This window comes from Pleurodeles waltl, chromosome 6 (genome assembly GCF_031143425.1).
Source record: "Pleurodeles waltl isolate 20211129_DDA chromosome 6, aPleWal1.hap1.20221129, whole genome shotgun sequence".
NCBI lineage: Eukaryota > Metazoa > Chordata > Amphibia > Caudata > Salamandridae > Pleurodeles > Pleurodeles waltl.
In genome coordinates this window covers 1610892913-1610907199 of record NC_090445.1, presented here as the reverse complement: position 1 = coordinate 1610907199, position 14287 = coordinate 1610892913, and the positions used below count along the sequence as shown (strand labels likewise).

General features: G+C 47.8%; 1 protein-coding gene across 2 annotated transcripts in view; it reads right to left on the bottom strand.

Annotated features, from left to right (window-relative positions):
* Nucleotides 1-14287, bottom strand: part of LOC138301234 (collagen alpha-1(II) chain-like) — a 1268735-nt gene that overhangs the window by 353690 nt on the left and 900758 nt on the right. For both annotated transcript variants that reach the window (XM_069241494.1, XM_069241495.1), the window contains exon 53: nucleotides 14097-14150. In XM_069241494.1, the coding sequence (XP_069097595.1) occupies nucleotides 14097-14150 (54 nt within the window). The remainder of the gene's footprint in view (nucleotides 1-14096; nucleotides 14151-14287) is intronic.

Sequence of the window (14287 nt, the reverse complement as noted above, 5' to 3'; positions counted from 1 at the left end):
GGCTATGAAGACCTCCTCATCTGAGGAGTCATCTCCCATGGCTACACTGGTTACCCCTGGAATTTTGTTCTGGGGTTTGTTTTTGGGACAAGAAGTGTCCTTGGTGTGGTGCCCAGACTGTTTACAGTTGTGGCACCATGCCTTAGTGGCATCCCAGTTCTTACCCTGGTACCCACCTTTGTTTTGGGTTGTGTCTTGGGGCCCACCCACCTGTTCTGGTTTTTGGGGGCCTACAGAGGACTCTTTTTCTTTGTTTCTAGTGTCACCCACTTTCTCCTGGGGAGTTTTTGTAACCCCTTTCTTTTGGTCACCCCCAGTGGAAGTTTTGGTTACCCTAGTCTTGACCCAGTGGTCTGCCTTCTTTCCCAATTCTTGGGGAGAAATTGGACCTAGGTCTACCAGATACTGATGCAACTTTTCATTGAAGCAGTTACTTAAAATGTGTTCTTTCATAAACAAATTATAAAGCCCAACATAGTCACACACTTCATTTCCAGTTAACCAACCATCTAGTGTTTTTACTGAGTAGTCTACAAAATCAACCCAGGTCTGGCTCGAGGATTTTTGAGCCCCCCTGAATCTAATTCTATACTCCTCAGTGGAGAATCCAAAGCCCTCAATCAGGGTACCCTTCATGAGGTCATAAGATTCTGCATCTTTTCCAGAGAGTGTGAGGAGTCTATCCCTACACTTTCCAGTGAACATTTCCCAAAGGAGAGCACCCCAGTGAGATCTGTTTACTTTTCTGGTTACACAAGCCCTCTCAAAAGCTGTGAACCATTTGGTGATGTCATCACCATCTTCATATTTTGTTACAATCCCTTTGGGGATTTTTAGGATGTCAGGAGAATCTCTGACCCTATTTAAGTTGCTGCCACCATCGATGGGACCTAGGCCCATCTCTTTTCTTTCCCTTTCTATGGCTAGGAGCTGCTTTTCCAAAGCCAATCTTTTGACCATCCTGGCTAACAGGGGGTCATCTTCACTGGAGTTATCCTCAGTGATTTCAGAGGTGTTGGTCTCTCCTGTGAGGGAACCAGCATCTCTGACTATTATTTTTGGAGTCAGGGTTTGAGGGACCCTGTTCTCCCTAGATAGGACTGGTAGGGGGGAATTTTCCTCCAAGTCACTATCCTCTTCCTCTGAGTTGCCACCCTCAGAGGGGTTGGCCTTTTCAAACTCTGCCAAAAGCTCCTGGAGCTGTATTTTGGTAGGTTTGGGGCCCATTGTTATTTTCTTTATTTTACAGAGTGACCTTAGCTCCCTCATCTTAAGATGGAGGTAAGGTGTGGTGTCGAGTTCCACCACAGTCACATCTGTGCTAGACATTTTGCTTCTAAAAGTTGGAATACTTTTTAAGAATCTACAACTGGTTCTAGAATCTAATTCAAACTTTTACAAACTTTTAAACTCTAAAAGAAATGCTAAACAGGATCTAACACAAGGCCCTAGCAGGTCTTTTAAGAATTTAGAAAACTTTTCAAATTGCAAAAATGAATTTCTAATGACAATTTTGGAATTTGTCGTGTGATCAGGTATTGGCTGAGTAGTCCAGCAAATGCAAAGTCTTGTACCCCACCGCTGATCCACCAATGTAGGAAGTTGGCTCTGTATGTGCTATTTCAAAGTAAGGAATAGCATGCACAGAGTCCAAGGGTTCCCCTTAGAGGTAAAATAGTGGTAAAAATAGATAATACTAATGCTCTATTTTGTGGTAGTGTGGTCGAGCAGTAGGCTTATCCAAGGAGTAGTGTTAAGCACTTGTTGTACATACACATAGACAATAAATGAGGTACACACACTCAGAGACAAATCCAGCCAATAGGTTTTTATATAGAAAAATATCTTTTCTTAGTTTATTTTAAGAACCACAGGTTCAAATTCTACATGTAATATCTCATTCGAAAGGTATTGCAGGTAAGTACTTTAGGAACTTCAAATCATCAAAATTGCATGTATACTTTTCAAGTTATTCGCAAATAGCTGTTTTAAAAGTGGACACAGTGCAATTTTCACAGTTCCTAGGGGAGGTAAGTATTTGTTAGGTTAACCAGGTAAGTAAGACACTTACAGGGCTTAGTTTTTGGTCCAAGGTAGCCCACCGTTGGGGGTTCAGAGCAACCCCAAAGTCACCACACCAGCAGCTCAGGGTCGGTCAGGTGCAGAGTTCAAAGGGGTGCCCAAAACACATAGGCTAGAATGGAGAGAAGGGGGTGCCCCGGTTCCGGTCTGCTTGCAGGTAAGTACCCGCGTCTTCGGAGGGCAGACCAGGGGGGTTTTGTAGGGCACCGGGGGGGACACAGGTCCACACAGAAATTTCACCCTCAGCGGCGCGGGGGCGGCCGGGTGCAGTGTAGAAACAAGCGTCGGGTTCGCAATGTTAGTCTATGAGAGATCTCGGGATCTCTTCAGCGCAGCAGGCAGGCAAGGGGGGGGTTCCTCAGGGAAACCTCCACTTGGTCAAGGGAGAGGGACTCCTGGGGGTCACTCCTCCAGTGAAAGTCCGGTCCTTCAGGTCCTGGGGGCTGCGGGTGCAGGGTCTCTCCCAGGCGTCGGGACTTTAGGTTCAAAGAGTCGCGGTCAGGGGAAGCCTCGGGTTTCCCTCTGCAGGCGGCGCTGTGGGGGCTCAGGGGGGACAGGTTTTGGTACTCACAGTATCAGAGTAGTCCTGGGGTCCCTCCTGAGGTGTCGGATCTCCACCAGCCGAGTCGGGGTCGCCGGGTGCAGTGTTGCAAGTCTCACGCTTCTTGCGGGGAGCTTGCAGGGTTCATTAAAGATGCTGGAAACAAAGTTGCAGCTTTTCTTGGAGCAGGTCCGCTGTCCTCGGGAGTTTCTTGTCTTTTCGAAGCAGGGGCAGTCCTCAGAGGATGTCGAGGTCGCTGGTCCCTTTGGAAGGCGTCGCTGGAGCAGGATCTTTGGAAGGCAGGAGACAGGCCGGTGAGTTTCTGGAGCCAAGGCAGTTGTCGTCTTCTGGTCTTCCGCTGCAGGGGTTTTCAGCTGGGCAGTCCTTCTTCTTGTAGTTGCAGGAATCTACCTTTCTAGGGTTCAGGGTAGCCCTTAAATACTAAGTTTAAGGGCGTGTTTAGGTCTGGGGGGTTAGTAGCCAATGGCTACTAGCCCTGAGGGTGGGTACACCCTCTTTGTGCCTCCTCCCAAGGGGAGGGGGTCACAATCCTAACCCTATTGGGGGAATCCTCCATCTGCAAGATGGAGGATTTCTAAAAGTCAGAGTCACCTCAGCTCAGGACACCTTAGGGGCTGTCCTGACTGGCCAGTGACTCCTCCTTGTTATTCTCATTATTTTCTCCGGCCTTGCCGCCAAAAGTGGGGCCTGGCCGGAGGGGGCGGGCAACTCCACTAGCTGGAGTGTCCTGCTGGGTTGGCACAAAGGAGGTGAGCCTTTGAGGCTCACCGCCAGGTGTGACAATTCCTGCCTGGGAGAGGTGTTAGCATCTCCACCCAGTGCAGGCTTTGTTACTGGCCTCAGAGTGACAAAGGCACTCTCCCCATGGGGCCAGCAACATGTCTCGGTTTGTGGCAGGCTGCTAAAACTAGTCAGCCTACACAGATAGTCGGTTAAGTTTCAGGGGGCACCTCTAAGGTGCCCTCTGGGGTGTATTTTACAATAAGATGTACACTGGCATCAGTGTGCATTTATTGTGCTGAGAAGTTTGATACCAAACTTCCCAGTTTTCAGTGTAGCCATTATGGTGCTGTGGAGTTCGTGTAAAACAGACTCCCAGACCATATACTCTTATGGCTACCCTGCACTTACAATGTCTAAGGTTTTGCTTAGACACTGTAGGGGCACAGTGCTCATGCACTGGTACCCTCACCTATGGTATAGTGCACCCTGCCTTAGGGCTGTAAGGCCTGCTAGAGGGGTGTCTTACCTATACTGCATAGGCAGTGAGAGGCTGGCATGGCGCCCTGAGGGGAGTGCCATGTCGACTTACTCATTTTGTTCTCACCAGCACACACAGGCTTGTAAGCAGTGTGTCTGTGCTGAGTGAGGGGTCTCTAGGGTGGCATAAGACATGCTGCAGCCCTTAGAGACCTTTCTTGGCATCAGGGCCCTTGGTACTAGAAGTACCAGTTACAAGGGACTTATCTGAATGCCAGGGTGTGCCAATTGTGGATACAATGGTACATTTTAGGTGAAGGAACACTGGTGCTGGGGCCTGGTTAGCAGGGTCCCAGCACACTTCTCAGTCAAGTCAGCATCAGTATCAGGCAAAAAGTGGGGGGTAACTGCAACAGGGAGCCATTTCTTTACACAGAGGGTCTGTGGAGTGGACTCAGACCAAAATATATTTAAGGACTGAGTGGGCAAAATGTCCTTCCCGTTGGACCTGGTGTTAAGGTAGTAGTGCTTCATAAACATGTGAAATTATGTCCACATCGCTCAGCCTGCTAGTTGTCAATGACAGGCACGCTGCTTGCTAAAGCAGTGGTAGAACCCTTAGCCATAGTGGAATGGGCTCTCAGTTCTTCAACAGGCTGTTTTTAGCTAGTGCATAATAGAGCTTAGTGTAGATGACTATTCACCTCTACAGAGTCTTCTGCTATACAGCCTTCCTTTTCTTCACCCATTGAACCCAAAAAAGCTTATCGTCCACCTGATGAACCTAGGTACAATTGATGTAAAAGCTCAAAGTTTTTTTGGGGCTCCAATCAATGGAGCACATCGTCTTTTAAGTGTTGAGGAAGGGCAAAGAAAGCTTGGAGAGTGATTGATCACCCAACGCTGAATAGAGGTACACCTTTGGTAAAAAGGCCACCTCAGTCCTCAGCAGCAATTTGTCTTGAAAAAAGGTGGTACAGAGTAGATGCACCAAGAGTGCCTGAAGGTCCCGTCTGCTCATGACATAAATGATCACAATGAGGAAGATAGAGCTAGATGTGCAAAGACTGATTTGCATATGGCTGGGTCCAAACTGGGGTGGCATGGTGAGCAAAAGAATTGATGGATTAAACCCAGATTTGTGACTGGGGTGAATGTTTGATTGATGCCGCATTCCGTCCATCATTTATGTTTGTTTGCTACCTTACTATTACTCATGAGGCCAGTAAAATTGCAATCCACTATGAATCAATAACTTGCAAAATGACCTATTACTACATAGGTCGCTTTGCAAATTACCGCACTGTTCTAAAAAAGGCTGGCCAAAAAGTGCGACCAGTATTTTGCAAACAGTTATACATTGATCTAGCCCACAGTTTTTAAAGTTAGACAACACAACAAGTGGCTGTGCATTGGATCGAACAGTGTACAAATGAGAACAGTCAACACCTTGGGGTCCCATTGTGGCCTCACAAATGGTATGGGATGAAATGTTTGTCAAACCTTTAATAAACTGATCACAGCAGGTGATTTAAAACCGTATGGTTAATCTAGTAAACATAAAAAGGCAGAATGGGATGTCAAATTACCTTTAATCATGTCCTGCAAAGCTTTTATGGGCCAAAGGTAAAACAAACAACAGGACATTCACAAGTTTAGCTTGCAAGGGATCTGTCTTGATGATTCCACACCATCCCTCAAATTTGTCCCAGTGCCCGATGTGAATGGACTTTGAAGAAGGACGCCTGGGAGCATCCACCACTTTAGGTCGAAGTTCAAATGAAGTTAAATGCCGCTGTACACTCTACACATATGGATATGTATATTGCTCAGACTGGGGTGAAGGACCTTGCCCTGCTGCTGTGAAAGGAGATCATCTTGAAGGATGAACTTGATAAGAGGGCGGATACGAATGCCCAGAAGTGAAGGGGTACCGCACTCCTGGCCCAATCCAGAGCCACTATGGATGACTTGGGCTTAGTCGTTCTTAATATTTCTCAGAACTGTGGGTAGGAGAGGTAGAGTCAGGAAGGCATACAGGATTCCCATGTTCCATTTCAGCCACAAGGCATCTCCTTGCGAGTATCTCCACTGGAAGCCCAATGCATAAAACCTTTGACACAGCATGTTCTCGAAGATGGCCAAAAGATCTAGCCAGGGTTCTCCCTGCTGCCAGGAGATGCCAAGTACCACCTTGGAGTGTAGGTTCAATTCACGATTCACCAAACGCCAGTGGCTGAGCTAGCCTTTCCAGGGACTTAAAGATTCCACCAGGTGCTTCTCTATCAGCGAAATACCCTGACCCTCCAGTTAACTCCAGAGAGACACAGCCTCTTGGCACAAAACCCATGACCCATTCCACCCTGTTTGTTGCTTTACCACATGGCGGTGGTGGTATTGATAAACAGAAGGAAGCCTTCACTACTGTGAATGGCATCTGACAGGTTTTATTGGTGCCAGTAGATGAGGGGGATGCAGGAGGCGAAATGGCCAAGAAGCCTCAAAGCTGCTTTCATTGGGGACCAGGACTGAGGCTGAAACATAAGGATTATAACCCAGATGTCCTGAACTTCTTGCAACAGAGAGAAGGCTCTAAACTTTAAAGTATCCAGGACCGATCCAATTAAAGGAAGCCCCTCCAAAGGAATCGGGTGTGATTTTAGCTCATTAACGGTGAACCCCAGGAGGTTTGCAGTTGCTTGGTGGTAGTCTATGACTGATAGTGACATGCCTGTCTGCAATATCTAGTCATTGAGGTAGGGAAGACTGGTATGCCTGACCTTCCAAGATTGGGAGTGACCACTGCCAATACTTTAGGGAACACCCAAAGGGCACTGGTGAGGCCCAAAAGGAGTAGGTCAAATTGAGAATGCACCTGTGTAGGAAGTTGGCTCTGTATGTACTATTTCAAAGTAAGAAATAGCATGCACAGAGTCCAAGGGTTCCCCTTAAAGGTAAGATAGTGGCAAAAAGAGATAATTCTAATGCTCTATTTTGTGGTAGTGTGGTCGAGCAGTAGGCTTATCAGAGGGTAGTGTTAAGCATTTGTTGTACACACACAAACAATAAATGAGGAACACACACTCACAATTACAGGCCAATAGGTTTTTATATAGAAACATATATTTTCTCAGTTATTTTAAGAACCACAGGTTCAAGATTTACAATCAATACTTCAAATGAAAGGTACTTCACTTAGGTATCATAGAAACTTTGAATCAGAAAAATAGCATGTACAGTTTTGGCAAAAATGGCAATAAGCTATTTTAAAACTAGACAGTGCAAATTTCAACAGTTCCTGGGGGAGGTAAGTATTTGTTAGTTTTGCAGGTATGTAAACCACCTACAGGGTTCAAAGTTGGGTCCAAGGTAGCCCACCGTTGGGGGTTCAGGGCAACCCCAAAGTTACCACACCAGCAGCTCAGGGCTGGTCAGGTGCAGAGGTCAAAGTGGTGCCCAAAACGCATAGGCTTCAATGGAGAAGGGGGTGCCCCGGTTCCAGTCTGCCAGCAGGTAGGTACCCGCGACTTCGGAGGGCAGACCGGGGGGGTTTTGTAGGGCACTGGGGGGGACACAAGTCAACACAAAAAGTACACCCTCAGCGGCATGGGGCGGCCGGGTGCAGAGTGCAAACAGGCGTCAGTTTGCAATGGAGTTCAATGGGAGACCCAGGGGTCCCTTCAACGAAGCAGGCAGGAAAGGAGGGGGCTCCTCGGGGTAGCCACCACCTGGGCAAGGGAGAGGGCCACCTGGGGGTCGCTTCTGCACTGGGGGTCTGATCCTTCAGGTCCTGGGGGCTGCGGGTGCAGTGTCTTTACCAGGCGTCGGGCTCTTTGAAGCAGGCAGTCGCGGTCAGGGGGAACCTCTGGATTCCCTCTGCAGGCGTCGCTGTGGGGGTTCAGGGGGGTCAACTCTGGCTACTCACAGGGTCGCAGTCGCCGGGGAGTCCACCCTGTAGTGTTGTTTCTCCGCAGGTCGAGCCGGGGGGCGTCGGGTGCAGAGTGGAAAGTCTCGTGCTTCCGGCGGGAAACGTGGAGTCCTTTTAAAGTTGTTTCTTTGTTGCAAGTTTTGGTTTCTTTGGAACAGGGCCGCTGTCCTTGGGAGTTCTTGGTCCTTTTAGATGCAGTGTTGTCCTCTGAGGCTTCAGAGGTCGCTGGACCCTGGGGAGCGCGTCACTGTTGCAGTTTTTCTCGAAGTGGGGAGACAGGCCGGTAGGGCTGGGGCCAAAGCAGTTGGTGTCTCCGTCTTCTCTGCAGGGCTTCAGGTCAGCAGTCCTGCTTAGTCTTAGGTTGCAGGAATCTAGTTTCCTAGGTTCTGGGGAGCCCCTAAATACTGAATTTAGGGGCATGTTTAGGTCTGGGAGGGCAGTAGCCAATGGCTACTGTCCTTGAGGGGGGCTACACCCTCTTTGTGCCTCCTCCTTTGAGGCTCACTGCTAGGTGTTACAGTTCCTGCAGGGGGGAGGTGTGAAGCACCTCCACCCAGAGCAGGCTTTTGTTTCTGTCCTCAGAGAGCACAAAGGCCCTCACCACATGGGGTCAGAAACTCGTCTCTCAGCAGCAGGCTGGCACAGACCAGTCAGTTCTGCACTGAACAATTGGGTAAAATACAGGGGGCATCTCTAAGATGCCCTCTGTGTGCATGTTTTAATAAATCCAACACTGGCATCAGTGTGGGTTTATTATTCTGAGAAGTTTGATACCAAACTTCCCAGTATTCAGTGTAGCCATTATGGAGCTGTGGTGTTCGTTTTTGACAAACTCCCAGACCATATACTTAATATGGCCACAACTGTACTTACAATGTCTAAGAATAGACTTAGACACTGTAGGGGCATATTGCTCATGCAGCTATGCCCTCACCTGTGGTATAGTGCACCCTGCCTTAGGGCAGTAAGGCCTGCTAGAGGGGTGACTTACCTATGCCACAGGCAGTATTTTGTGTGCATGGTATCCTGAGGAGGATTCCATGTCGACTTTGCCCTTTTCTCTCCACCAACACACCCAATCTGCAATGGCAGTGTGCATGTGTTAGGTGAAGGGTCCCTTAGGGTGGCACAACATATGCTGCAGCCCTTAGGGACCTTCCCTGGTCACAGGGCCCTTGGTACCACTGGTACCTTTTACAAGGGACTTATCTGTGTGCCAGGGGTGTGCCAATTGTGGAAACAATGGTACATTTTAGGTGAAAGAACACTGGTGCTGGGGCCTGGTTAGCAGGGTTCCAACACACTTCTCAGTCAAGTCAGCATCAGTATCAGGCAAAAAAGTGGGGACTAACTGCAACAGGGAGCCATTTACTTACACCCTGACAATGAAAACAGGCATGAAAACAAGAAAGCAGTCTGACATGGGAACCGGAGGCAAAAAGCATCCGTGCACAAAGGAACCCACAGAACTGTGCAGCAGAAAAGCACAGATCATAATGAAAGGAGCATGACCAACAAGCAAAGCAATCATTGCACCCCGAAGGAAGACAAGGTCAGGAAAGTATCATGCAATTGGAGACATGTTAAGAAACAAGAGTCTGAAACGACCTATTCCGTGAAAGAGGGAGAGTCTATGACCACGTCCAGGAGGGCGTGGGAGCATGGAGAGACAACAGTGGGCCGTGGCCAAGAAAGAAAGATAGGATGCAAGGTGTGAAAACACACGATGTAGAGGAAAACCACAGAACCATCCCTGAGCCAGATGGATGGAATGTACACCCAGGAACTGAAGGAATCAGTGCTTGTGAGCAATGAACAGGTAGACAATAGACACTTGTGAAGGAACTATCCCCGCAGGTGTGCACAGAAAGGGGCCAACCCACCTGTTGCCAGCAAATCAACCAAGAACAATGGAAGGAATACCGACAACAGGAAACAAAGGATAGCACGCTTCCCATGTTAGAAAAATGAACAAGGAAGGGGAGGAAAAAGGCCACCAAGGAAGCTGTAAGAAGCCTGCACAAGCCAGGGTCGGAAGTAGCACCATGCCCTTCCTGTTGAAATGGGGGGCAAACATCAGAAAGTGGCACCAGGATTAGAAACCAAAGAACAAGGGATACCCCTGTGTAGACCAGAAGGAGGAACAGCAAAAGAACCCACAATATCCTGTGGGAAAGAAAGAACCCGTGAACAGCAGCACAAGGAGAGCACAAGCTCAGGAATAACCTGAAAGGGGTGGTAAGAGGTAAAGTGGAAAGAGAGGAAGGGACCCTTCAGTCCAGAGTACTGTATTTGTTCCCTTTATTATTATTTTTGTTAACTTAAAGTATTGCTGCATTGGCTAGCCGGGGACCCATGTATTGGGGGAGCCGGTGCCACCAGAGGAAAGAGACGCTACCATGGAGCTAGGGCAGCATGTTCCTGAAAGAAGTATGAATAGCGGAGGTCATGATACTTGCAGCCAGCAACACCCTCAAAGACAGGGTGGGGAAACTGCAACAAGCCCCAATATAAGCCTGCAAGCAGAGGAAAAAAAGGATAATCCATTGAAAAAATTAAAAAAGAAGCCTTTCGAAATAACAAGTGGAAGAGACACCAGAGAAATGCCCCCGGAGGAGTGCAACAACACAGTCTTACATAGTAAGAAAAACGAGGCAAATGCATAACGTAGCATACAACCAAAAGCTCAAAAGAGCCAATGTCAAACCCATTCTCTATACCAACAGAGACTAAAGATAAATCGCCTATGTGTAAATTAAGGGAGAGGCAATGAAGTCAGAAAGCACAACAAAAAGAGAACCACCAACTGTGGTATGAAAAGACCAAGAGTAGGCGGAAAGAACCGCCAGTAGAAATGGCCAAATGATAAGAGGGCACCCGGCCCTGCTTCAGATGTACAGCCACTACTTAAAACGGTTACAATCCATCAAATGTAAATGAACTTGAGAGTAGGAACTCCCATATAAAGTATGCAGACTATATAGATTCTGAAATGTACGGTAATGGGCTGTGGTAATCAAACCCCTGTACAGAGGAGCCTGCTCCAGCAGAGGCACTAGACAATGCCAGGGAACTACAGCTCTGCTGACAGAAGCAGCATCATTGAAAGAATGCAAAAAAAACACTTTTAGGAAGTGCAACAATATCCAACATGGATAAAAAAATCACTGCGAAGAACAGGACTCTGAAGCGACTCAGAAGGTAAGAACTGCAAGAAATGCAATAACATGCAACAGAAAAAGGTGAGCACGTAACAGATTTTCCCACACCTGATAGGAACTGGACAGTTCCAAGAGAATTGCAACAGAGTAGTGTAAGGGGATGAGAAGAGGACGGAAATCAGTCCTCACCATGGGAATCACGAAAACGCCGCAAGGCAGAATTTGCATGTGCTTCAAGAAGCAAAATGCCATCAAATGGCATATTAAGGTTAAGGAGAGCATCCCACACCAGAACTGAAAAATCCAAAGCTGATAACCAAGTCCTGCAACGTATGGCAACAGAGGCAGCCATGGTCCACCCAATGGAATCAGTAGAGTCTATACCTGTACAGACCGTGAGCCGAGCAGCCTATTGACCATCTCAGATCCAGGCGTAAGGGCAGTGCAAACATCCTCAGGTAACTATGGCAAGAAACATTCCACGGAGTACCAGAGAGTATGGGAAAAGCAAGCCAACACACAGGTGTTGGTGCAGCGTAGAATGGCACTAGAAAAGGAGAAAAGATGCCTGCAAGCAGCATCAAGATGACTAGAATCCCTATGCAGCGGAGTAGGAAGAATCTGTGCCACATCAGGAATGCCCAAAGCAGTTTGTTCGACAAACCTTCAATGAGTAGGGTGGTGGCAAAGGCACATGGGATCCTATTGTGCCGGCCGATGCCTGTGTGAGATTGAGCGGACCACAGAAGGACCAGACGCAGGCTGATTTCAGACACCAAGAAGGATGTTGTATAGAGCCTCGCAATAAGGCAGTACAGGTTCAGTGGTAAACGGATCCAAATGAAAAGGTAACAACGGCTCTGTAGATAACTGCACCATTAGAAGTTGCAAGTGCAAAACATCAGCTACCTGTCTCAAAACATCTGCAAAGGCAGTGCTAGCCTCCGTCACCAAGCCAGGGGAAGAGAGCAGGCTGGACGTTGGTGAGGAGTCTAGGCCACTAGCAGTGGCTGAAGCAAACATCCAATTAGAGGATGAACCTGGAAGGGGCCCTGTAAAAGGAACTGGAAGATGTGCAGGAAGCTCAGAAAGTGGATCCGGTACAGGAACCTCATCCATTTCAAATGACACGGCTCCCGGCGTCAGAGTCGCGTCGGCTGACGTCGAATGGGGAAAGCTTCCCTGGGGAAATCAATATAGGAACATCCCGCAGAGTCAACTGGTCCAGCGGCGCCGTGAGCGGTGTCGTGATGACAGGATCAGGCAGAGGAAACGAAGGTCATACGAGGCCTTGTACCAGCTCCAGAGTTGAGAGTCTGAACGGGCACTGAGGATGAAACCGTCAGCGGAGACACCGTCAAAGCACTCACCACCTCCTTAGGGTCCGAAGGCGCTCCAGAGGGAGGCGAAGATTCAAAGATGGAATGTAGGCATCAATAGTAATCCCACATTTGGACCACAGTCGCCCCAGCACCGGGATACAGCGGAAGGGAAGGGATCTACTCGGGTGCGGACTCCACAAGAGGAGAAAGCGGTGACGCCAAAGTGCATGATGGTGCCCGGGAAGACCTACCTGGCGATGCCGACAGACCACCCGAAGTCAACGGAACTATCCGGGAACGACTCCTGGAGCGCTCCTGGGACTGTGAACATGAAGACGGACCCCGACGCTGACAGGTAGACGTCTTGTCTGCCCACGCCGCAAGGAGCTTCATGCGACGCTCCCTTAAAGACTTTGGCTTCAGACGATGGCAGGCGTTCCAGTCATTGGCGTTGTGATGAGACCCTAGACAACACAAACAGACTGAATGGGGATCCGTGACCGACATTTTCCGGGAACAGGATCCACAGGGCTTAAACCCAGAAGGCATATCTACTATATATTGTTTTTGAAGTTTTGGAAGAAAAAGTACCTGGAAATAGGGAAAAAAGGCCAAAAGGGCCCAAGGTACTTGCTACACCGGATCCACGTTGCTGCATGGAAAAGAAGAAATTGACGTCAGCGCGTTATAGGAGGGAATATATGGACTACACTGACGTCATGTCTGGGGATGACGCCGCTGCGGAGTCGCTCAACGCCCTCTACCGACGTGCAGAGGTACTACAGAGGAAAAATTTCCAGATCCAGTCTGACGCCCGGGGAGAATTCTAAGATAAGGAATCTGCGTCTAGTTGTCTCTATCAGATATATATTTGGAGAAAGTGCTCTAGGATCCCTGCATGTGCACATATCTATTCAATGTTTAAGATTATCAATGGAGATCCCCGAAGGAGAATTGAAATGACATCAGGGAGCAGGGATAATGTTCAAGTGCCGCTTCCTATAATCATGTCTGGAGCTGGAATGGAGTCATTACTGAGGCTGATTACACCTCCTGCTGGCATGCAGCAGCTATTGCAAGAGTTTCTGGATCTAGTCTGGCACCTTGTGAGATTCACAAGATGTGTAATCTGTGTTTAGAAGTACTATTAGAAACACCTAGTTATACCAAGGTAATGGGATTTAACAAGACACACAGAAATGAAGAAAGTGAGATAAAGGACAGTTACAAAGAATTCTGGAGACATGCACCAAAAAGACATGTATTGAGGCAGATACATCAAATGATAAACACACATTTGCATTAATGACATTGTGATTGTGCTCTGAACGTGAGTAAATCTATCTCTTCTTTCAGTGCCAAACCATAAAACGTATATGCTTTGTCTAGAAGACATAAAATGTGAGAATACTGCGCAATGTTAATGGGTGAGACTTTCATAGGGCCGGCACTCAAATACATGACCTGCAGAACTGCACATCGTACAGTTTACATACAAAGGTTAAAGTGGTGAGAAGGCAAGAGGAGCCCTGTGTTAGTGCTGAATAAGCACAGCTGTACATACAAGGCAAAGAAACAGTAGTTTAAAATCAGTTAGTACAGAGGAGTAAGAATGTTAAAGTATTTTTATCCACAGTCCTCTGGGAACTAACCCAGGCATATTATTTGAGCAACAGATGTGGGACAGCCCGAAAGATTTGAACATAGTGGTCTCATTGAGACAGCACTATGCACAAGGAACAGCAAAGGACAAATATCAAGAGACTGCCAAACACATACACTACCCAAATTACACAACATCAAAGAAACACTACACATTCCATTTGACCCTGTTTCCTCACCATTGGCCCTGAGTCGCCGGCCTCACCCGGCTGCCCTTTCTCACCTGGAGAACCCTGAAGGGAGAAGAAAGTAGAGATTATTTTAGGGAAGTACCTCCTGGGAAACACACATATCTCTGAAAGATATGACCCCCATTGGTAATGGAACAAAATTGAACAAACAAATGCACTTTGTCATGTGGTGACAGTTA